Below are 23,320 nucleotides of genomic sequence, written 5' to 3' on the forward strand. Positions count from 1 at the left end.
AACAAATCCTCGTGGCGAAAATGGGATTTTAATCAATTTTGGGTTGTTTTACCGTCACAAGGGTCGGGGACTCTTTGGAGGCCGTTTAAACCAGCTGCTGCCTGTTTATTTGGAGTTTTTAAGGATGACCTGAGATAAATGTTCTGATGGTTTCATCACGGCGGACGGATGGACCACCTCTCCTGAGGAGGAGGGGTGTGGCTGTGAGGGACCGCCGTCTCGGTCCGCAGCATCTTCTCCTGACAGATTTACCACCAGAGTCTCCACACGACGCAGAATAACAGCCCCCCGTGGCTGAGGAGAGGGGCAAGAGCGGGCTCCCGGTACGGGCGAGGGGGGTCTTCGCGAATGCCTCGGCGAGGAGGAGGCTGACAGTGATGCATGGTGTTTGCTGAATGCTGGAGTAGAAAAAAAAAAAAGGGGGGACAGAGGTTAGCATGGGATTCTGGTGACTGGGTCACGCGCTGGGGGCAGGGCAGGCACGGCTCAGGGGGGAGGGACGGAGGCAGGACCACACGCCGCTCTGTGGAGCAGCGTGTGCGGGGAGGCGGATCAGGTAGAACCGGAATCCTACCTGACATCCTTCCTGCTGTGTTGTCTCACCCCCCTCCCCCCCCCCAGCCAGAAACTTTCCCAACTCATCTCTGACATGGGTCTGCCCCCCCCCCCTTGCTGTTGTCTTGTTGTTCAGGGGCCCCTCTCCACTGTGTCAAGATGTGTTAAACAGGAATTAATCTGCACAAGCTCTCATTGATTTCGGAGGTGTCCTGTTCCATTTTTGTTCAGGCTTGGACCCCCCCCCCCCCCACACACACACACACACACCCGCCTGATTGAATGCAGCCTCGCTTTGTTTGTCCCAGATGCCAAGAGTTCTGCATATTTCACAGTATGTTATCATGTGAGTTAAATTAAGAGCTTAACTGTTTCAGAACTTAGCGAAGAGCAAGTCGGAGGCTTTAATCAAACACCATTAGCTTAGCCGCCTCCTTGGAGCTAAACAGATTCATGTTCATGTTAAATAGTTCTAAAGGTTAAATACAAACCAAATATTTGCCCTCGACGCCTCTTCCCTGAACAGGATTGTAAAACATGACATTATGAGTCAGTTGAGTTCGTGTTACGGTGTGTTTTTACCTGCTCTGCTGATAGTGAAGAAGAAGATACCGTCCATCCATGCACATCCATGCACATCCATGCACATCATCAGGCCCATGGAAGCAGTGAGCAGTCACTGGATGAGAGAGCAGTCCATCACAGGACACACACACACACACACACACACACACACCATTCAACTACACTCTGAGTCCTAATCCAGCCAGAGAAAAGCCACTCAAACTCCACATGGACAGCTCTGAGCTGGAGTCGGACCCGGCGCCTTCGCGCTACGCGGCTATTGCTAAGTGCAGGCAGTGGCGGCTTTATTAGCTTTTAAATGCAAATGAGCTGTGTTTTATCACAAGAAAACTGATTGCAGGAATAAAAGGCAAGAATCTCTCGAGTCTTTAACAAGCTCATATGGCTCATTTCCACTTATCAGCGAGCGTCCTTCAGTGTCTTTTCAGCGCTCTCGGCTTCATTTTAGATTACAATAACTGTTTATTCTGAAGTTAACGATTGTCCCAATGACTTCCCACCAGAACCGACGTGCTTTTGTCATTAACGCAGTAGCAGACAGACGCTCCGCTAACAGCGGTTGTCTGACGTTGGAAGCGATTGCGACCTCTTTTCTTTCATCCTGGTGTCTGCGCCGTCTCGTTCTTTCATATCTTCACTGACTGTAAAACACTGTCTTTACCAGCTGCTTCTCCTTCTGCTTCTGCATCTGAGTCATCTGATCGGCCGCTGTCGCGTAGCCTCGTTAGCACGCGCCGTTAGTAAATGTAATACCGCAGCTCGAGGTCTGGAGGGGCGCAGGGATGGGAGCTAAAGCGTTGATCGTAGAGGGGGAAACTGCGGGACCTTCAGTTTAGCGATTTTAATGAAGAAAGTTGTGGCTTTAGCTGTAGCGCCTCCTAGTTTCCACAAAACTACGACCGTCATTTAAGCATTTCAGTGGGAGTTGGTGAAATATGCTGTTTTTGGACGCGGGCGAGCGCTCTCCGCTTGTTTTACTTTCACTTTCTTTGCAAACGGCAAATTAAAACAGGCAGTTTTCCCACGTTATCGTCCAACGTTTAACAGCCAAAAGGTGGAAATTTAAAACCCAAAAGGGGAGAAACACTGAAAAATTAAAAGTTTTGTGTTCTCGAGGCAGCTCTGGGGGGGGGTTAATATTTATGTTTTCCTGCTCCTGTCGAGCACGTGTTAAACTGCACTCTGGAACAGTTTAACCAGGTCATGGGTTGACCTACACACACACTGAGAACACAGCTCGTGCCCCATTGGCTGGAAGATTGATCAGTTTGTGTCAAACGCGCAGTAAATCCGGTTCCTTTGTCGCGTCAGCAGGAAATAATACAGCTGGCGTCCACGGTGAAGTCATCGCGCCGGCCTTGAAAACTGCAGCTAAAGCTAAATTAGCTTTAAAGGAAAGAAGTTTTTACGATTGTTCCCCGAGCAACCGGCTAAATGATTAACTCTGGACCAAATCAGGAATCAAAGTAGCCGCTTAATTGCGCGTTGAGAGGGTCACAGAAGACCCCAGATTTAGTTTCCACGCCAACTGGAATGATCAGAGATGAACTCGGGAGCTAACGGAGCGGGAAGGCGGCGCCCGGCGCCGCTCGACTCGGCTTCTCTCGCTCTCATCGGGACGGTCTTGTGCCGCTCGTGTCGTCTGCAAGCTTCTTCTTTCTTCATCTGTGAGAGGAATGTCAAGTGCTCATCTCCGCGATCTTCTCCGCCGCGTTTGTGTCGCCTCCTGGTTTTTTTTGGTTTTTTTTCCTCCACTCTCCTCTTCAAGTTTCAGCCGTCGCCGTCTTTTGTGTTCACGGCGTCACTGTTTCCACGGGAGGGAGCGGGTTGGGAGAGGAATTAAGTTTTCATGCGGGGGTGTTTTGGCTAAACGCTGCCGCGCTGGTCCCCGGCTACATGAATAAAGTTTAGATGTAATTAATATCAAAGGAACAGTCGCGCTTTTCCTTTGAAGGGAGGGAGAGAGAGAGGGATGAAGGAGGGGGAGGAGACGCGGAGGGTCCTTTTATTAACGTGGCAAGTCCCGCTAAAATTCTGGGAGTGCTGTTGCATCCAGCTGTTACTGGTTGCGCGAGGCTTCGTCGCCATGGCAACACAGCCCTGCGCGCCTGCTCAAGGTCGTTCATCCAGTTCTAAACCGAGCGGCGCTGCACATAGGATGCATACGGGGGGGAAGGGGGGAAGGGGGGTGTTCAAAGTGACCAATAAAAAGCCTGTGGTCAGTGAACAAATTCAGCCCCCCCCCACCCCCCCGAGCACGCTCACTCGCTTACTTTTTTCAACAAGGAAACAAACAGAAGGGAGCTCTGGCCGAGGGGCTCGTGGGTTCGTCTGCCAGCTGATAAAATATTTAGCTGGTCAGTGGGAGACGCAGCGATCAGTGGCTGCAGGAGACGAGCAGCAGGGCCCAGCTCTGTCTTCATTTAAGGCTGATACCTGGGGCCTCCCCTCCTCTCCCCTCCTCCTCTCGTTTCCTCTCCTCTCCCCCTCTCCCCTCCTCCTCTCGTTTCCTCTCCTCTCCCCCTCTCCCCTCCTCCTCTCGTTTCCTCTCCTCTCCCCCTCTCCCCTCCTCTCCTCTCCTCCTCTCGTTTCCTCTCCTCTCCCCCTCTCCTCTCCTCTCCTCTCCTCCTCTCGTTTCCTCTCCTCTCCCCCTCTCCTCTCCTCTCCTCTCCTCTCCTCTCCTCTCCTCCTCTCCTCTCCTCTCCTCTCCTCTCCTCTCCTCTCCTCTCCTCCTCTCCTCTCCTCTCCTCTCCTCTCCCCCTCTCCTCTCCCCTCCTCTCCTCTCCTCTCCTCCTCTCGTTTCCTCTCCTCTCCCCCTCTCCTCTGCTCTCCTCTCCTCTCCTCCTCTCATTTCCTCTCCTCCTCCTCTCCTTTCCTCTCCTCTCCTTTCCTCTCCTCTCCCCTTCTCCGTTCCTCTCCTCCTCTCCTCTCCTTTCCTCTCCTCTCCTCCTCTCCTCTCCTCTTTCCTCTCCTCCTCTCCTCTCCCCTTCTCCTTTCCTCTCCTCTCTTTTCCTCTCCTCTCCTCTCTTCTCCTCCTCTCCTCTCCCCTTCTCCATTCCTCTCCCCTTCTCCTTTCCTCTCTCCTCCTCTCCTCCTCTCCTTTCCTCTCCTCTCCTCCTCTTTTCCTCTCCTCTCCTCCTCTCCCCTTCTCATTTCCTCTCCCCTCTCCTTTCCTCTCCCCTCCTCTCCTCCTCCTCTCCTCTCCCCTCCTCCTCTCCCCTCCTCTCCTTCTCCCCTCCTCTCTTATACCATCCTCCCCTCCTCTCCTCCTCCCCTCCTCCTATACCATCCTCCCCTCCTCTCCTCCTCCCCTCACCTCTCTGTCCTTCCCCTTCTCCGTCCATGTCCATCTCCATCTCCATCTCCTTTCCTCTCCTCTCCTCTCCTCCTCTCCCCTCCTCTCCTCCTCCCCTCACCTCTCTGTCCTTCCCCTTCTCCTTCCATCTCCTTCTCATCTCCTCTCTTCAAAAAAGAGGTTTGTGGTTCTATTTTCCATTTTGAAACTGCAGCCATACTTTGTGTTTAAAAACTCTTTTGTGTATGTGCACGCATGCGCCCACATACACAAACAGACACACACAGACACACACATACACAAACACACACACACACACACATACATACATACATACACATATTTATGGGGCAGGAGGAGAGTTAAGTGTTACCAGCTGCAGCACACTGAGCAAAGTCACTCAACTCTGCCTGAACCCGGCGTTACGTGACCACCTCCTCGCCTTAACTCACTCATGGCCTCCCTTCCCCTCCGTTGCCACGCCCCCACCACCCCGTGTCACTCTACCTTGGTCACAGACGTGCACGCGCCGCCTCGGCGAGCGCCTCTCTGTGCTGTCGCCACCAGCAGCATCACTCATCTTGGAGTAGAAGGAGAGCACTCCAAGGTCCGCTCCCCCCACCTCTTCACCCCGTTATGGAACAGCGGCGTCTGATTGGCCGCCCGCCAAGGCGACGCCGCCGCCGCTGCTGGTGTGATGTCATGACTTAAATATGGTCATTAAATCAGTTATTTTAGCTGCTCTAAGCAACAAAAATGGATCTGTTTTAACTGCAGCGTCTAAACTTCTTCAGCCGGATTCTTTGGTGCAACTTCACTCCCGAAAGTTGGCGTCTGACGCCGAGCGAGGACAAAGTGCTGAATCTCACCTTCTGCTGAGGAGGAGTTGCTACTTTTGCTCAGCTGTTTTGCCAAACCCAGATCAGGGAAGAACTTCTGGTGCTTCCGGCCTCAGCTCGGGCAGAGGGGAGGGAGCGCCTCTCCCTCCCTCAGGATGAATCTGTTAGTCTGGTAAGATCTAAGTTGTAGTAAACAGGCAGCGACACCGGCAGGCCCCTGACCCCCCTCTGTCCTGGAGCGATTTTGTGTGTATTTTTAGGTCTTAGGTCCGCTCTGGACTTCCACCAAAAAGTCGCCTGCTCCTCAGTTGAATTACTGGTGTAGTTGGATGTAATTGTTATGCTTTTATTTTGAAGGCATGTCGACGCCAGTGCATTTAGCACGTACCCAAACATGAGGCAGCTGTTAGCCCCACCAAAACACAACATTTTAGAAGGAAACTGAAGTTGCCCCTTTGGGTAAATGTGTCCACCCCTGGTCTGGAGTCCAGGCTTCAGCTAAAGACACACCTCTTCCTCAGAATACCTGCCTGCTCCTGCTTCTCTGCTCAGTTAGACTCGATGCCTGGGATGAAATATCATCCCCTGTTGGACGCCACCGGCCGATCGGCTCCTTTCGTACCTGGAAGGTCGTCTGTGGCTGACGCTGCAGGTTTCAGGTGTGCCGATCCAGTCCTGTGTAGAAAGTAGACGGCAGCTTGTTGCATCCATGCGTCGTTTTATCTCCGGTACCTGTTGTGACTCTAACAAAGTGACGAAAACTACCGAAATTTGACACATCGTCCCACACACAAAATCATCCTTTTTAAAAAAAAAAAAAAAAAAAATCTGTTGGTTTTTTTTCACACAGTATTTGTAGCTGACCAGTAAAAATAAAAACGGATTTTGACTCATTTCTGCCATGGAAACGCAAGTAAGCTCAGATGTGGGCGTGACAGACCCGTGGAGAGTTAGCATTAGCCCAGCGTGGTGGCCGCCCTCGTCAATCAGGCGCTAAAAATAACATTTACGCAGAGAATAAAGGGGGCAAAGAGGGTTGAGGGGGATGCAAATGCGGTAGGTTTAGGGGCTAAATGAAAATGAGTGGGCATTTATCTAGAGGACACCTGGAGATGGGGGTGGTTGGTCCTGGTTTCAGACTGCTCTGTCTGGTGTAAAGACGGAGAGGGAAGTGGCGAAACGAGATGGAGAAGATTACAAGTTATCTGCGCAAGTAAATGTTTTGCCTTCCCAACAGTCCAGATAAATATGACAGCTGGGATCAAATTATACCCTTTAAAGATGTGCCTCAGGGTCAGGTGGTTGGATCCTCCTAAAGATGTCTCCAACTAAATGTAGGACTTCTTGGAATACCTTGAATCTTCTGTAAATGCAGTAAATTTTGTATTTAGGTCTTTCAGCCATCTTTAGTTCTTTCTGCTCTGTGTTTAACCTTCGTCCCAACGCACAAAAGAAGAGAAATACATCCTGAGGAGCCGAGGAGAATTGGGCAACTTCCTATGGAAACCGCAGAGTCTGTCGCAGCTTAAAAACACAGCGATGCTGGATTTTCACGCCCTTTCACAGTTTCCATTTGCCTCTCCTGCACCAAAGGGAGACAGAAAGCTGAGAGGAGAGGCAGGTTTTTGGGTTTTAATGTCCCTGGGGGGAGGATTTGGGGGGTTAAAGATGCAGAACGGTGCCAATGTGGTCGACATTGTTAAATTTCAAGTGTTTTTTAAAGAGTCCATTTGTGGTGTAACCTTAAACTCATAAGTAAGGCCAGGGTCGCGCTGCCTCAGGCAGTGAGCTACACACCATTTTACATGCCAGTTTGGAGCGTTTGTTCCGATACTGGGCTGTTTTATACATTATTAACTTACAGCACTCTGAATCTGTTTAATTCCACAGGTGTTCTGTGGGTTTGTGCCTAATAAAAAATCAATCCAGGTAAAATCTAAAGCCCTCCATTAGTCTTCTTGTTCACAAGTTAGCCCCCCTAATAGCCGATGGAGTGGAGCATCTTACTCTCTTACCAGCTAGGTCAAAAGTTGACCTCAACCATCTGACCTGTGGAACATGGGGAGCACAATATTGTCGGATCCACGCTAACATCGTATCCTTGTATCCTAACATTGTTTTCCACTTGCAGAAGCTGGATATTCAGCACGTTGGTGTGGACTTCTTGGTAGATATTAAGTATTTTATCTCGCACTTTGTTGGAAATAAAGGTCACGGAAATGTAGCTCCAGGAAAGGGAATGTCAGCCACAGGTGGAAGCCGCCCGTAGAGCCGCAACGCGGCGGCAGGCGCTCCCGATCGTCACAACCCGCCGCCCTCCCGAGGGCCCGTGCTCTTGTGCCTGCGCCTTATTATCGCAGTCAGGTGGATGGAGGAGGAGGGCAGGTGCAATTGTGCAGTTAATGCGGGCAGAATAGAACAACGGGGAGCTTCTTTGGCGGCCAAGGATGTTAATTAATCAAACACGCGCACAGACGGCGACGGGGAGGAAAACACACATGTACCGGGGCCGGTCTTCTGACGAGGCTGGGAGCCATTCTGGTTACTGTCGCGCGCCACGCCGGCTCCGTATTTGCAGAGCCTCCCCTCCCCTCCTCTCGCTGATGCTATGATCTAACCGCAGCCTCCCCCCCTTCATGGACACACACTCCCAGCTCTCACGTGCCAACATGCACACACACACACACACACACACACCACACAGGGCTCCACATACACCCGCCGTTCTGCTGGCTGCTTGTGAGCGGGTGTGTCTCCTGGTTTCTGTCGCAGCATTTATTCGTCTTGTTTTTGACCACATGATGTTATCATGAACTCTGGTGTTCATCGTCTGAACAGGAAAGGTACAGAAGAAGAGACGCCTCTGCTTTAACCCCCCCCCCCACCCTCTAGAATTTTGTCCTCCATGATCAAGGGCGAATAAACATGGAGGGAGATAAATGGGGAGGGGAGGGAAAATGTAAAATAAAGTAAGAAGAACCAGAGAGAGGAGCCGGTCCGATTTTCAGAATGGGTCAAAGTTCTTTCCAGCAGCCAGGGATGAGCTCTGATTGGCTGCGGAAAGGTGAAATTAAAACCACGGTAAACTTTTGACCTCGCAGGAACTGGGAAGAGGAACGCCCATCGCTGCAACAAGAGCAGCTTTTCCCTCCTCCAAACCTCCGCTCTCCCACTGACCCACTCCTCCTCCTCCATCCTTTTCCTTCCGTCTCTCCCACTCTCTTCCTGCTCCTTTTCCTCTTTTTTTTCCCGGCTGTTCATTTGCTGTCTGTTCTGCTCCCTTTCTGTCCGAATGGTCTCTGTTTCAGACCCCTCGCGGTCTCCTTTGGTGCCTCTCCCGGTGAATTTGTGCTTTGCTGCATGCAGCCTGATGAGAGGGAGGGAGGGAGGGAGGAAAGAGCTGGGGGAAGGGTATAGAGAGGGAGGAGACAGCCGGCGAGAGAGGGGGGATGGGAAAAGAGACAGAGGGAAAGAAGCAGCAGAGGAAGAAGACATGAGGAATGCAGCCTTCACGATGTGCGCCGCACAAACTGCTCCCTGTTGGTGAAGAAGTGAATGTATAAATAGACGTGTAACTGCAGTTCTGACCGAAATCTGCTGAGCGTCGGGGCGGGGAGAGCCCATTTTCACTGCTAATGGTTTCTCTCATTACACATGAAACGACTGAAGGGGGGATTTGTCTGTCTCTGTGTGCGAGCCCATGCTAATTTATAATGGTTTCATGAGCTAACGCGCCACTTTGAAGGCGCGGGCACGAGCACAGATGCAGGCCCGTTCCCGCATTCGACCGTTAGCCGGCACCTCGAGGATTTCAGGGGGGATATTTGGTCGGAAAACCCGGTTTTACTGCAATGTTGAGCTCACCTCTGCTCAACCCTGAGACCTGGGCACTGCCATCCCTCATGTGACATCATCTCGCTACTGCTTGATCATGAGTGGAGGCGGGGCTTATTCCGTTATGACCACCAGAGGGCGCCAAATATGCCTGGAGTCAGACATGCCGGATAAAGTGGAATGCATCCCTTAAGGACGCACTTCTGTAAAACCTGATCGATGACTGAGAGGACAATGAGTTCCAGATTATTGATCACTAAGAAATGGAACGTTCCCGATCACATGCGCAATTTTGCTTCCTTCACGTCTGCTGCTCACAATCCGGCGTTTTGTCTTTATGCACTGTCATCAATGGCGGCGCGCACCGAGGGCTGTCAGTTTTTTCGATTTTAATGCGATTTAAGTAATCCTTTTTGGTTCGGTTAAGCCTTGCGATGAGTGAGCGGCATCCGTCGGGGGAGAAGGTGTGGAGGAGGCGCGAGCCAGCGTCGCCGTCGAGGATGAGAGGCAGCGTGGAAAAAGAAGGCTGACTCTCTTTTTAGTTGTTTTTATTTTCTCCTCCACCCTTTGCTTTGCTTCCCGGTTACAAAAACATCATTTAGAGAGGCGGCTGTGGATGCTATTGAGTTAACCAGACAGAGCTGGTGGGGGGAGGGAGATGGGTGGGAGCAGAGCGACCGGCTCAATAGACGAGTGGAGGAGCTGCTGTTGTTGAAACTATCGATATATCGATACTGAATACGTTCATTGCTCATTGTTTTTTGTCATTTTTAAACTAAGCATCATTGAAACAAGCCTTTTTATAGCCTTGGAAATGTAAAATAATGGTGGAAAGTGATGACCAAAGCCCAAGATTTATCTTTAAATGGAAATCTAAAGCCTTATTCCTCCAGTGTTGAGTCGGTGGCTTCGTAATCAATAATCAATATTGTTTGAAATGGGCTCTGGTGACGTCCTAAAACGTCTCTTCCTACGTTTTGCAGGACGAATTTGTCACACTAGATAAAGAAATACACACACAGTTCTTCCAATTAGGCTGCACCCCCCCCCCCCCACCCACCCATCCACATCCGCACCATCTCCAAGATTTGAACACTTAGCCCCGCCCCCTCTAACGAGAAAAGACACTGACGGTAAAAGATTTCTCCACATCCTGGGGGGGGGAGGGGGGTGTACCTGCTGTCTTATACATCCCGTCATCGGGCTTGGCGGTGCACTCGGCGGCACCGCGGCCGAGCGACGGCGTTTGTTTGTGGGTGGTTGTGCATGTTGCCATGCAGCCTCTCTGGCATGTGCTTTTGTCTGTGGGAGTGATGGATGTCGGGCAGGCAGCTAATGTGATTTAGATGCTCCACCAGTGTGTGTGTGTGCTTGTGTGTGTGTGTGTGTGTGTGTGTGTGTGTGTGTGTCCCTTGCACTCGTGTGCAGCTGAATCTGCAGTGAATGTGCATCTACCTCCCTCCTCTACTCGTTTCTTCTCTCCTCCCTCCCACCCCACCATATTTTTCCCCTGTGCTGTGCAGTTTTTGGACTCTGAGCAAATAAATAAAGAGAGGAGGAGGGAGGGAGGCAGGGAGGCAGGGAGGGAGGGAGGGAGGGAGGTGTTTTATGTGGTGTATCTGCTCCCTCACTGTCACAGTGGAGAACCAAAGCATTAAGGCGAGGGGAAAAGGTGGAGGTGGAGAATATGTTCTCTCACTAGGACCACCCTGATGGCTTATTGTGAACTAATTATGTCATAGTCTCACCAAAGGAAGTCTCACATCCTTCTGTCTCACACCCCCCTCACACACACACACACACACACACACACACACACAGTTATCACGCACCACAAGCAGTAGTGCTCTTTCTTCTCCAGCTCCAGTAGTGAAGAGGGTGACTTTTATCCGTGTGTGTTCTATTTGGAGAGAGATCGTTTGCACTGACGAGCTGTTCTTTCACAGCCACATTGTCGCCACTTGTCACCGTTTTCTCACTTAAAAGCAGAGAGTTTCCGTAGATGACACAGCATTCATGATTCAGCGCTCCTGCAACCAGCGATGGCGACTCGGGACCCCCGCAGGGACGCGCGGTGACATCATTAAGAGGCTCCATATTGGTGCTGACGTGCAAAGACGAGAAGATATGAAAGGATGCCCACTTTCCTCCCGCTTTGAGCAGTTTTACCTTTCGGGTTTTACAGTCCGGACATTGACAATAATTGGCCTGCCCATTTGTTACCATGGCAGCAGTGCTGGGGTTAGATCTGGCGATGATCATTTTCCCATCGATTGACCTGTAATGTAAATTGTGCGGGAATGGTCCGGAAAGCTCTCTGGCTCCTGTCTCTACTAATCCAGGCGATTTCTTTTCTTTATCTGGGATCCAGAAGAGGCGACGGCTGTTTTCTCTGGCCGTAACTAAGTAATTTACTCTTTGTGATGACAGGAATGTTTTAAGTGTTTACTAAAGCTCCACTCAGTCATCGCTCTGGATATGACAGCCTTTCCCCTCCGCTCATTGTTAATTAACCGGCAGAAACGAATCCTTTATGCTATGATAATGTACGGCTGCTGCATAATTGATGGCTCCCAACGAGGTGCTTTCTTTAACCCAGTTCCCTGCCAGACGCCACCAGGCTGCAGTTCAACAAGTCCAGCGCGAGGAAAGTGGGGAAGGTGTGCCTCGCGCATCCCGTCCTGGTTCAGCAGGAAGAGGGAGGATTATGGGTCTGGAACCGCTGATGACGGTTCAGACGAGCTTTGATTCTAGGTCCGGGAAGGTTCTCTGGAACCAGAAATGAAAGGACGGGAGGAACGTTGCTAACGAGGCCGAGACGGGAAAACAAAGCCTCCAACCTCGGGCAACCGGTGGCTCCGCTCTCCCAGGCCTTGTCCTTTCTCCAGGAGAAGTCGGAGCTTCCTCAGAAATGAAGCAGCGTTCCGAACCCGCGGTGCACATGTGCACTGATGCCCCTCGGTTCTTTTTGATCTTCTCTCCTCCTTTTACGGTTTACGATACTTATTGCTTTGAGTGTCACTGCGCGCTTGAACCAGATGTCCGACCCTAAAGTCATTTTAACGTGGCCTTCAGCTATTATCACAAGCACAAGCTTTGTATTATTATTGTTTTTATTATTTTACAGTCGCGGGGGCTTTATTATTTATTTTTTAACCAGTTTTCCCTCTCTGACAGCTGGATCTCTACGCTTCCTGGTGCGGACACGCGACGTCACGCGGCGCGGGTTTAGTTTCCGTTAGCTTCTCGGAAAAAGGATGACTCATGCGAACGCCCGTTTCCTCCTTTTTAATATGTAAACGCCGTTTTTGCAAACCCCGGAGGAGCCGCGTCCCCCCCGTTCCTGCTCAGACGGATGAGTTCCCTCTGCAGGATGTTGCTGTTTGATGCAGCCGTGCTAAGATGGAGAGAAGCGCCGTTAGCAGCCGACCGGGGTAGCTTCCCTCTTCGGCGCCCCCTCTTCTGTGGAGCAGAGCTTTGGACTCTTTTCTTTTTTTTATTGGCCTCTGTGGTCTGATTTTACATAAGGGAGGGGCAAGGTGCCAAGACGTGGCTTGGCTCGTGCTTTTCCGCAGCAAAGCTGAAGCAGAATTACCCAGAATGCACCCCTGAGTCCGGGGTCGTGGAGAAAGCAGGTCTGTCATTGCAGGGGTGGAGCCCAGGATGGTGAGACGCCGGGTCCATATTTGGGTTCTGGTTCATCGTGAACCAACACATATTACGTCCCGTCATCTGATCCATCTCACGCTCTCAGATCCGGAGGCAGCGTGACGTGCTCGGCGTTTCCAGATCCAAGCAGTCTTTGATACCAGCAGACAAACGTTTGTCTCTCCCACACACACACACGCGTGTCGGTGTTTTATTTTATTTTTTCTTTCCTGGTTCAGCTGAATGTCAGCGATGAAGACATAAGGGCTTTTTTTTATCTTATCGGGTCTCTTATCTATGACCCGAGAGCGACTGCTGGCACGTGTCTGAGGTTGAGACGGGAATATTCACCAGTTCAATAGGTCAGCTGATGACGGGAGCGCTATTATTGCCGTTATCTCTCCGTGTTTGAGGAACATCACTCTCAATCGTGGGATTTTGTCAGGGATTATAAATGTTTAATCCCCAGGGAGGCAGAGGGGAACCCAGGGGTTCATTAATGGTTTCCTCATCAAATTTGAGGTCCGCCACACGTGGGGCTGCTGTAATGGTGAACATGTTGCCATTTTTTCAAATCTGAAGTTGCTCGAATGAACTGGACGGAAGCGCAGGGACGTTGACGGAGGTAGTCGACTTTAGAGTCCTCGTTAGCCTGACGAGGAAATAAGATGCTGTTGTTGTTCAGCGTTGGGCTCAAACGCACGGCGGCGGCACGTGGAGGCGCAGGTTGTAAAAAGGTCCCGACATCACGCCATAGATCATAAACCGTGTTTACACCAGCCCGGGCAACGCCACATGATTTTAACTGCCGTTGCATTCACGGTCAGGAGGACTAATGATTATTTTTTTCCTTCTTGAAATCTGTGCACGAGCATACGTGCAGTAACGGAGTCACTTTACTTTTGCTCACAGACGAGCTGTAAATTACGGCTCGTTCAGAGGCTCTATTTTTCTCGCCTTTCCATTAATAGGAAAGCCATCAACTGAAGGAGGGTCTTTGTTGGTGTGTGAGAGTCCATATATCACCTAAACTGGAGCAACCCCCCCCCCCCCCCCCCCCCCCCCCCCCCACCTCCTGCCAACACACACACACACACACACACACACACACACATGCAAACTCCTCAGCCCCCATCTGCTCTCAATCATGGGTGCAGCCAGCGGTCACGGTGCTAACGAGCGCACGCGTTCACGAATACACACAATATCGGCACGTCAGGCACATGGTCGCACACACACACACACACGTGCGCGTGCCTGCTGAGGCAGTGTGGCACATGAACTTGAGACATCTTGGCGGAGAGATTCGCTGATGACAGGGTGTCATGGAAACGCCCAGAGTGTATGTGCTGCTCGCTTATGATTGTTCTGACAGAACACTTGAGCTACAACAAGAACTCAACATGACCAAAACAAACCAGTACTCGATCCTTGACACACACACACACACACACACACACACACACACACACACACACAGAGTTGAGTTTTGTTATCTGGATCTAAATGGACACAAATTAGCCTATTATGTGCTTTTGGGATTACAGCAGCGATTTAGCCTAATAGGCTAATTCTGTTCTCCCGTTGAGTCTCCACAAGGCCGGGATGATATTCGTCAGCGTGGACTCGGCGTTTCCGCGCAGCTGTCTCACTCTGTGACTCGTTGCACATTGAGTAGAAAATAACTTTCTTCCTTTCACTCGTTCCAGTCAAAGCAACTGGCTGATGATTCGCCAGTGTGGGTTTTGACCGTTTGACTTCCTGTAAAACTTGTCTCAACATCTCTTTTTTGTGTGTGTTTGCTTGCATGTGTGTGGTTTTTGTGTGTGTGTGTGTGGCTGTAAATGCGCTTGCGCCATTGAAGACAAAAGCTGGACGAGGCGCTGCTCTCTCAGTTCCTTTCGCTCATTAAGCAGTTAATGCAGCTTCCTGTGCACGTGTCTTCGTGCCGCTGATTAATAACAGCTTCTCTTCTTCATTAATATCACAGTAATTAACATGCACTGTTTTGGATAATAAACTTTTGTGCGCGCCTGTGTTTTTTTTCCCCTCCAGACTCCATTGACCGTCCCACAGAGAGCGCGGCGGGGGAACCGATCGTCTATCATCTTGGCACCATCACAAGGTGGGCTAACATCCGGTATGGTTGGCATGGCAACGGCCTGCTGGGCTTAGGTGGAGCAGCATGCCTGAGACACTTTCTTGTTGTTGCCACATTCTTGCAACATCCCGAACGGTGAAAGAGAGAATAGCGCTGTTGTTTGTTTATTTTCAATGTAGTGGGGGGGTGGAGCTGGCAACAGGAGGGGAAACAAAGAGGTGATGAGAAAATGAAGAGTGGGATGACAGCAGGAAGGCAGGAGGAGAAATCAAATTATCCTTTGTGCTCTAGATGCCACAGAAGCTGCAAGAGGGCATTAATCTTTTAGCTCCGTGTGCAGGTGACAACAGGCCCGGCCAGTTCCTGCTCCTATCTGTCCCTCATGCGCGGCCTCATGCGCGGCCTCATGCGCGGCCTCATGCGCAGCCTTTGCAGACCAGAGATGAACGGATGTGTGGACTTCAGAAAAATTTAGGCTTCGTCTTTTTTTCCCCAGAAGAAATAAAGGGCCGCACAGCTAACAAATGCTAACTGCTAAATGCGACAGCTTCCGTTGATTCTTACAGTCTGTTTTTCCGGTGAATCCTTCTGGCTGGGCCTCCTGCTCCAGGGTCACTGGCAGGCTCCTCAGGTGTCACAGCCCCAAAGAGTTGAGCTCCACCCCAGGGGAGCCCATTGACCCCTGCCCCTTTCAGTGACCTGGAAAATACAGGTCAAGCGTCCGTGTAAAAGAGGCGACTCTGTCAGGTTGGGATCAGAGTGGAGAACCAGGTCCGATGAGCCGCTCACCTGACCGGCGCCCACACACGTCAGCCGACGAGGCAAAGACGAAGGTCGACTGGGAGCCTCTGCATCAGAACCACAAGCTGGTGCCGAGGAGCCGCGGCGACGAGCAGCTGCCCACTGTTGCCCCTGGCCTCCGTTAATGTCTCTCCAGTCTTCTTCAGCTGCGTCATTTAGACCTAAATGAACTCGCAGCTGCAGAGCAGCAGATCCAGGAGCTGCAGGAGGCCTTTTTAACCCCTTTTCTCTTCAGCAAAATTGTCGTCTTGTTGTGGGCTTAAGCTGAGAAGCCCCTGTGTATTAATAAAAAAGATAACTTATCTTTCATTATCTGGAATTAATTAGCTTATTCTGTCCTCCTGTCTCCAGATTTCCTCTGACTTTTTTTCCATTTTCTGCTATTAAGGATCTATTAATTTTTAATGAAATTTAATTAATTTAATGGAATGGGAAAATGAAGAGAGATCCGTTACGTCTCCGCCTCGTTCCAGGCGCTCGCTTTTGTCCCGCCCAGACCTGCAGCGCTCCCTCGGCGGGTTGCACCCTCGCCTCCACCCTCTCCGTCCTCCACACCTCCATCTCTGCTCGTCTCATTGCCTCCACCCCCCCCACCCCCCCCCGCTGCTGCATTATACCCACCGCAGCCCCATCGCCTCTCTGCCACCAGGCCCCACTGCCTGTGGCGTGTAATTGACTTTCTCCCCGCGCCGGAAAAGCGGGCGGCCAGCGCCAGACTGGAGGTGACCCATTTCCCTGGGGCATTCAGCAGCCTCCTAATCAAGCGTTCTCCGGGGCCACCTCATTCACTCCTCATTCACTCTGCAATTAGAGCGACTCCCCCTTTGAGAACTCCATCAATAGGCTGGCGGGCGGGCGGGCGGGCCCGGTTGGCAGAGGAGCAAAGGCGGATTTTCGCTCAACACTTCGGCGCTTTGCTTCGGCTTTTTGAGATCCAAACCCAGCGACTTTGTGCCTCCCCCTCTCCTCTTCTCCCTCGCGGTAGATCTCATCGCCACGCTGAGGCGAGGCGGGCAGATAGGCACGCGCGCAAGGCAGGTAGGCAGGCGGACAAAGAGGACGAGAGTCAGACAGGCAGGCGGATAAGAGGTCCTCGAGGGAGCGATTAAAAGAGAAACGTTGAAGAAACTCAAAGGGCTGAAGACCGAGAGTGGGGAGTTCTTGTTTTCAGAGCTGTTTATGAGCGTTCCCCGTCGTGCACACGAAAGCAGCGATGTGTGTTCATTCGGTTTATGATCCAGAGACCAAACCCTGACACAGAGGTAGAGCCCCAGCACAAGGCAAGGGTCACGAAAGGGGCGGAGCTACGAGAACCTGATCTAGTTTAATGTCTCCTCATGACGTTTCAGGTCTCAGATCAGAACCACAGACGTATTTGCTAATTGCTCTTGTCCCACGAGGAGGAGCCTGGGAAGATGATCGTGCACGGTGGTTAAATAACAGACCCCCCCCCCCCCACACACACACACACATACACACACCGTGGGCACGGCGCCATTAGCCCCATTTGCGATGCAGGCGAGGCGGCGCTCTGGTCCGAGGATAACCAGGATAACCATGTAATCAAGGGAAGGAAAAGGCTGCTCCGGCTGTGAAGGTTAAGAGGGCCACAGAAGCCCACTCCATCCTCCCCACATGTGGGTTTTTGTGTGGGGGGGGCAGAAATTCTCAATATTACATCTCCTCCTCTAATTCCTCCCCTCTCACCTTTTATTCTCTCATGTCCGTCTTCGCCGCCGCCGTCGCCGCCTCTCTTTGCTCTGATTCCCCCCCGTCCTCCTCATCCTCACTCTTCCGCTACATTTGTTCTCTCCCTCTCTCCCTCCCTCCCTCTCTTTCTCTCTCTCTCCTCCGTTCTTCAATTACTTTCCTCCATCCTCTGTTCCCTCTCCTCTCGATCCCCCCCCCACCTTTCCCCAGTGTCGGCTGCTGTCACTGTGGCAAAGGCAGTGTCCAATCGGAGCTCGTCTCACTGCGCTGGCTTCCCCCTCCCTCCTTTATTTTTCTCTCTCCTCCTCCTCCTCCTCCTTATCTTCTGCCTTCTCCTCCTCCTCCCCCCTCACCTCCTTCCCTGATCAGCTCACTTCCTGGTGAAGCTGATGCATTATGGGAGACAGACGGCTGTCTAATGGGGTTAGTTGTGCATAGTGGTTCATCATCAGAGACATTGCTAATCCTGTGTGTGTTTGTGTGTGTGTGTGTGTCTGCGTGTTTGTCTGCGTGTGTGTGTGTGTGCTGATGAACTCCCATGTGCACAAGCACTAACAGCTGAGGAGCAGGATGCAGATGTGTTTGTCACTATCTGCCTGGAGAATAGAATTTGCATGATATAAACATATTTTGCCGGGCTGTGAGTTGTCCTTTGTCTTGTTTCTGCGTTGAATTCTTTACCGTCAGTGGTGGTTGTCTGTTGTTTTCCTCCCCGTTTAAAAGCAACCGGAACGCTAACACTGACGTTACCGAACGCTGACGCCAACTCCGCTCGCTCGTCGCAGGTGCTGATATGTGTTCACCATGAGCGGACTGGGGGAGAACTCCATGGAGCCTCTGAGCTCGGAAAACCGGAAACGCAAGCTATCCACCTGTGACACGCCTGGTCTGGGGTGAGTACCGCCCATTCGCCCCGGGAGAAGTGGGCCACTGGGTCAGTAGGTTCTCCAGCCTGGGCCGCCTGGCTCTGCTGAAATATGATGCAGGAAAGTCCTCAGTGAAATAAACCGGGCAATGCAGCCCTTCAGTGTGGTTGGCAGCTAATGGCCGCCTGACAGAGGGCGTGAAGCTCCAGCTTGTTGTTGTTTGTTTGTAACTTGTTGTTACCTTTCCTCAGATGCGAGAGGAAGCGCCGTGAGCAGGAGAGCAAGTACATCGAGGAGCTGGCAGAGTTGATCTCCGCCAACCTCAGCGACATCGACAGCTTCAACGTCAAACCGGACAAATGCGCCATCCTCCGCGAGACCGTGCGTCAGATCCGCCAGATCAAAGAGCAGGGTGAGTGGGCACGCGTGTCGGGGATATGTTGACAGTTGGAACATCAGGAACACGCACACACACGCACACACACACACACACACACCTCGGATCCCAGGTGCAAGGACGAATCAGTCATTCATCTTCCACAGATTTCACAGCCTCAACTGTTTATGTTTGGGAGGAAACATTGGCAATGTGCTCTGTGAGCCCCTCATTTGTGAGTGTGTGTGTGTGTGTGTGTGTGTGTGTGTGTGTGTGTGTGTGTGTGTGTGTGTGTGTGACGCATGTGCGCGCGCATGCGTGTCACTGCCATGCACAGCTGTGTGTCGCCCTCGCCAAGGTCCGTTTAATTGGATGCTAGCAGGTAATCACATGCCCATCCAATCTTCTGAGCTGCCAAATTATCAGTTCGGTTACAGCTGCTATTGTGGCGCTGGTGTTTTTATTGCGCCGCAGCGCCATTTCTCCTCTAAATAGCTGCAGGCTGAGACTCTTGCAGATGCAAGGTCAGTGTGGAGTGGGTATATTTAAACTCCCTGCGCATTTCAGCTCCAAACGGGTGAATTTCTGGGCTGGATTTTGCTCTCGTCTCTCCGCTTGGGCTCAGTCAGCGGCTGCCACCTCGACAGGAAGGGGAAGAGGCTACAGCTGGTCCTGACTGGCTGCTGACAGGTTGCCATAGTTACAGGAAGTGAAGACAGAAATGACACAGGCGTTTTGACTCGTCCCTTGCTCTCTACCTGTTCCTCCTCTCGCCACTTTCAGCTGCTCTTTCCATTATTTTTGCTCTTTTCTCCATCAGGCTGTTTAATTTCTCCCCTCTGGCGCTCTGATCTCACCTCTTTCTGCTTCTTCTTCACTCCTTATTTTCTCTCCCTCCCATCAGCGCTGCAGAACAAAGACTTTCTGCACCTTCAGACTTGCTTGCAGCATTTAGATATTGAGTGATGTAGTGCAGTCTATGTCTCTCTCTTGCTCTCACAACGGCTCTGAGAAGCAGTGGCTTTCTATTTTTTCTTCTTTTGTGTGGGTATCTGCCCCCCCAGGAGCTAATCAGATAGAATGATTCCTGTAGCCGAGCGGCTCCTCACCACCTCCGAGCAAACCGCGTTATAACGAACTCCAGCCACTTTCTGTTACCACCAGACCCCTCCTCACATGTATATCTTCCCCTCTCCGAGTCCTTCATTAATTCAGGTTTCTCGGCTCAGAACCATTACAGCTTCCCAGAGCTCTTCATGGTTCTCTCTCGCTCTCTCTCTTTCTCTGTCTCTCTCTCTCTCCCACACTGAATATAAAGCATGAGCATGAGCTACCTGCTCCACATGCACCCAGCCCTCCACTTCTCCTGATGGGCTCCTCAGAGAGATGTGCCTCTCACTGTCTCTCTCTTCACCTGTAATTTTAAAAAAGTGATTGCGAAACACTGCCCCCTGCTGGCGCCTGGAGCGCAGCGAACGACCTTTTCCTCATTGCATTGAGGTGTTTGTTATTTTTTCATCCTTTCGGCTCATTTATTTTCTCGTTATCATACAGCAGGGATTGAGTTCATCTTGATCAAACATTTTGTTCACGCTCCCTTTTCTTCACCGCAGGAAAAGCCTCGTCCAGCGACGATGACGTCCAGAAGTCGGACGTGTCCTCGACGGGCCAGGGCGTCATCGACAAGGACCACCTGGGGCCCCTCCTTCTGCAGGTAAGCCCCCGGGGCAGTGAAAACAACATGGAGGTGGGGGTTGGATCACCGGTGGTGACTTGTTGCCGCTGCGCTCTCAGGCTCTGGACGGCTTTCTGTTCGTGGTGAACCGAGAGGGAAGCATCGTGTTCGTGTCTGACAATGTGACGCAGTACCTGCAGTACAAACAGGAGGAGCTGATCAACACCAGCGTGTACAACATCCTGCACGAGGACGACAGGGAGGAGCTGCACAAGAACCTGCCCAAGACCAACTGTGAGGAACACACACATGCACACACACACACACACACAGTTTTACAGCGCTCTATCATATACTGATGGCTTTCATATTAAATAGTTACTACTAACTAGTTTGATATTGAAAGCTGCTAAAATACACCCATATAAATGTTTTAAATCATTGTAATCCAACTAAAGTCATTGTTTGTTACATTTCTTTCTTCTTTGGAAGCATAAAAATATAACGACGTTTAATCAAAAGTCAGTTTCTGAGTTTCCTTTTAAATTCTCGATCAAAACGCAACATTTAAATCCATTATTAAAACAAACACAGCGCGCTAAATTTGCAATACTCGTTCCAGAAAATGAATAAAATAATAATAAAAAAAACAAGGGGACTCAATTAAACGTGTTTACGTTCCGTTCCCAAGATAATCATATATGATCGCTTTTCATGGTCTTTGATTTTCAACTGTTGCTGTAAAGAGGAGCTCATGGGAAGCCCCTCCACGTGCGCGTGCACGCTCGCACACACGTGCAGGAGCAGCCACCCGCTCAATGCTAAGCAGGTGGAGCGTAGCGCAGCTGTCAGTCAAACTCGGCGGTCCAGACAGTGTAAAACAGGCCCGAGCTGGATTCACATCCCCTGGCAGCCATCTGGAAACGCCGCGCTGCTAAATAATGCGCCTCTGCGCTTCCTGCTGCTGAATTCACCTCGTTTGCATGTGCACACCTGCGTCTCGGCTGCGCTGAGAACTGGAAATGGTGTTCGTTTTAGGTTATCTGAAGGTTCCAGGGCGTGCACGGAGGTTTTCTTATGAAGCCGATTCATTAGGAATGCGTGTGCACCTGCTACGTGTTGAGGTCAGCGGTATTTTCCTCAAGCGGCGGCTGCTTTAACCCGTCACCGGCCCGTCATCAACACGCCGCTCGCTCCTTCCTGTCCCCCCTCTTCCTGCTGCCTCGTTCCTCCATTTAATTCATCCTCTAAAATCTGACTCTATCAGCTCTGTCCTCCCCGGATCCGTTCATACGCAGTATGACTGCCCGCTTCGATGAATATCGCGGCCGCGTGTTTCTCAGACCTCACCTCGCCGCTCTCTCACCCCTCGCCCTGTCTCGCTCGGCCGCTCTAACCCCCCCCCCCCCCCCCCCCCCCCCTCCCCTCCACGCTTTTCAGCCTCTGAATGAAATTTGCTCTCGCTGCACATTCTTGCAGGATGAACACTAAAGCTACACACACATGAAATTCCCCTAAACTTAGTGAGTTTGGGCTTCTTTGTCTGCCCCTTCGCTGGGTCTGGTGGGGGAGGTGGGGGGGGCATCGTGGTTTGCTGCTTTTCAGGATGATTAATGAATTCTTTGGTGTTTGGCAAAGTTTTCAAGATGTGGAAGCGGCGGTATGTTTCCCTTTATCAGTCCGACTGGAGCCCAAGGCCTCGTTAAATCACCTTTCACTATCATCACCGCCCTGTTTTCTTCCTACATCCTCCCTCCACCTGCTCCACAAAATCCTCCAGCCAACTCAAGGCTCCCCGATAAGACTTCAGACAAATCTTGGAGGACAGTCTCCCTGAAGTTTGCCTCCCCTCCCTCCCGCCGCTCCCCTCTGAAGGTGACCCCTTCCCCCCCCGGTCTAAATGAGCGCGTTTGCTGTGATGAGCAGTCAGGGCCTAAATGAGGATAGATGGCTGCGTGTCCCTGGCCCCTGCCCGCTGCAGAGCACACTGAGAGAGAGATATTGAAAATCGACACCTTGGCTACATTAATCCCATGGTCCATTTACCCAGAGGTCCACGCTGCAGGAAGGACTCCTGCCTCCCGATCTGAGAGCCAAAATGCAGGGCTGTCTGGGCGCTGTAGTTTTGTCTTTGTTTGGTCGCGTCTGTGTAAACTGCCACCACTCAGCCACAGGAAATCTGTCCGGGCGAACGTGCGGCCCCCTCCGGTTTCACGCTGACTCCCTGATCTGTTGTCCTCCTCAGTAAATGGAGTTTCGTGGGGAGGAGAAACGGCCCGACAGAAGAGTCACACCTTCACGTGCCGGATGCTGGTCAAGTTTGGCCACGGCTCCATGGAGGAGGGGCCGGGGGGGCCGCGCTACGAGACCATGCAGTGTTTTGCTCTCACCCAGCCCAAGGCCATGATCGAAGAGGGGGAAGGTACGCGAAGACATTCCTGGTCCCAGTTCAGTTCCGTTTGAGATCATTTTTAAAAAGAATTTGCTTTTCACCTCAGACCTTCAGTCATGCATGATCTGTGTGGCCCGCCGGGTCACCGCCATGGAGAGGACGGAGAGTTTCAGTACGCGACACGAGCTCTCTGGTGAGGATCTGCGTTCACCACAACAGCCTCGTTCAAGCTTCAGTTCTTTAGCCTTAAAGCTGTTTGTGTCCATATGCATCTGCTCGCAGGTAAACTGATTCAGATCGACCAGAACTCCGTGCGTGCGTCCATGCGTCCTGGCTGGGAGGATTTATTGAGGCGCTGCATCCAGATGTTCCTCCAGCACAGCGATGGGCAGCCGTGGTCACACAAGCGCCACTATCACGAGGGCGAGTCCAGCACTGGAAACGCATACATGCAGACATATACACACACACCTCGATAGCAAAGCACACCGGGAGTTTCTGTGTGTCGGTGTTAGCAGAGTTTCCGCCTGCTTTTCTGGAAATTTCCCTTGAAATTCCTGGAAGCTTTGTGAAAATTCCCCTGCACAATTTGTTGGAAAATAACTAACTCACACTCTGAGAGCTCCTGAAAATGCAACTTTGC

At 51.4% G+C, this 23,320-nt stretch overlaps 1 protein-coding gene and 1 long non-coding RNA gene across 2 annotated transcripts in view; one reads left to right on the forward strand and one right to left on the reverse strand.

Moving 5' to 3' along the window:
• The window catches only part of LOC101068454 (nuclear receptor coactivator 3), a 32,360-nt gene that overhangs the window by 1,400 nt on the left and 7,640 nt on the right, over nt 1-23,320 (forward strand). Inside the window, exons 2-9 of the mRNA XM_011602610.2 lie at nt 14,812-14,881; nt 18,154-18,261; nt 18,486-18,646; nt 20,224-20,324; nt 20,405-20,579; nt 22,531-22,707; nt 22,784-22,870; nt 22,960-23,100. Of these exons, the coding sequence (XP_011600912.2) occupies nt 18,173-18,261; nt 18,486-18,646; nt 20,224-20,324; nt 20,405-20,579; nt 22,531-22,707; nt 22,784-22,870; nt 22,960-23,100 (931 nt within the window). The 5' untranslated portion in view covers nt 14,812-14,881; nt 18,154-18,172. The remainder of the gene's footprint in view (nt 1-14,811; nt 14,882-18,153; nt 18,262-18,485; nt 18,647-20,223; nt 20,325-20,404; nt 20,580-22,530; nt 22,708-22,783; nt 22,871-22,959; nt 23,101-23,320) is intronic.
• LOC115249173 (uncharacterized) lies at nt 17-5,523 on the reverse strand. The gene is made up of 3 exons (XR_003887880.1): nt 5,305-5,523; nt 1,138-1,234; nt 17-398 (listed from the first exon to the last, which is right to left on the reverse strand). It is a non-coding gene; the product is annotated as an uncharacterized lncRNA (long non-coding RNA).

The sequence above is a fragment of the Takifugu rubripes genome, chromosome 3, assembly GCF_901000725.2.
Source record: "Takifugu rubripes chromosome 3, fTakRub1.2, whole genome shotgun sequence".
In the NCBI taxonomy this organism is placed as follows: domain Eukaryota; kingdom Metazoa; phylum Chordata; class Actinopteri; order Tetraodontiformes; family Tetraodontidae; genus Takifugu; species Takifugu rubripes.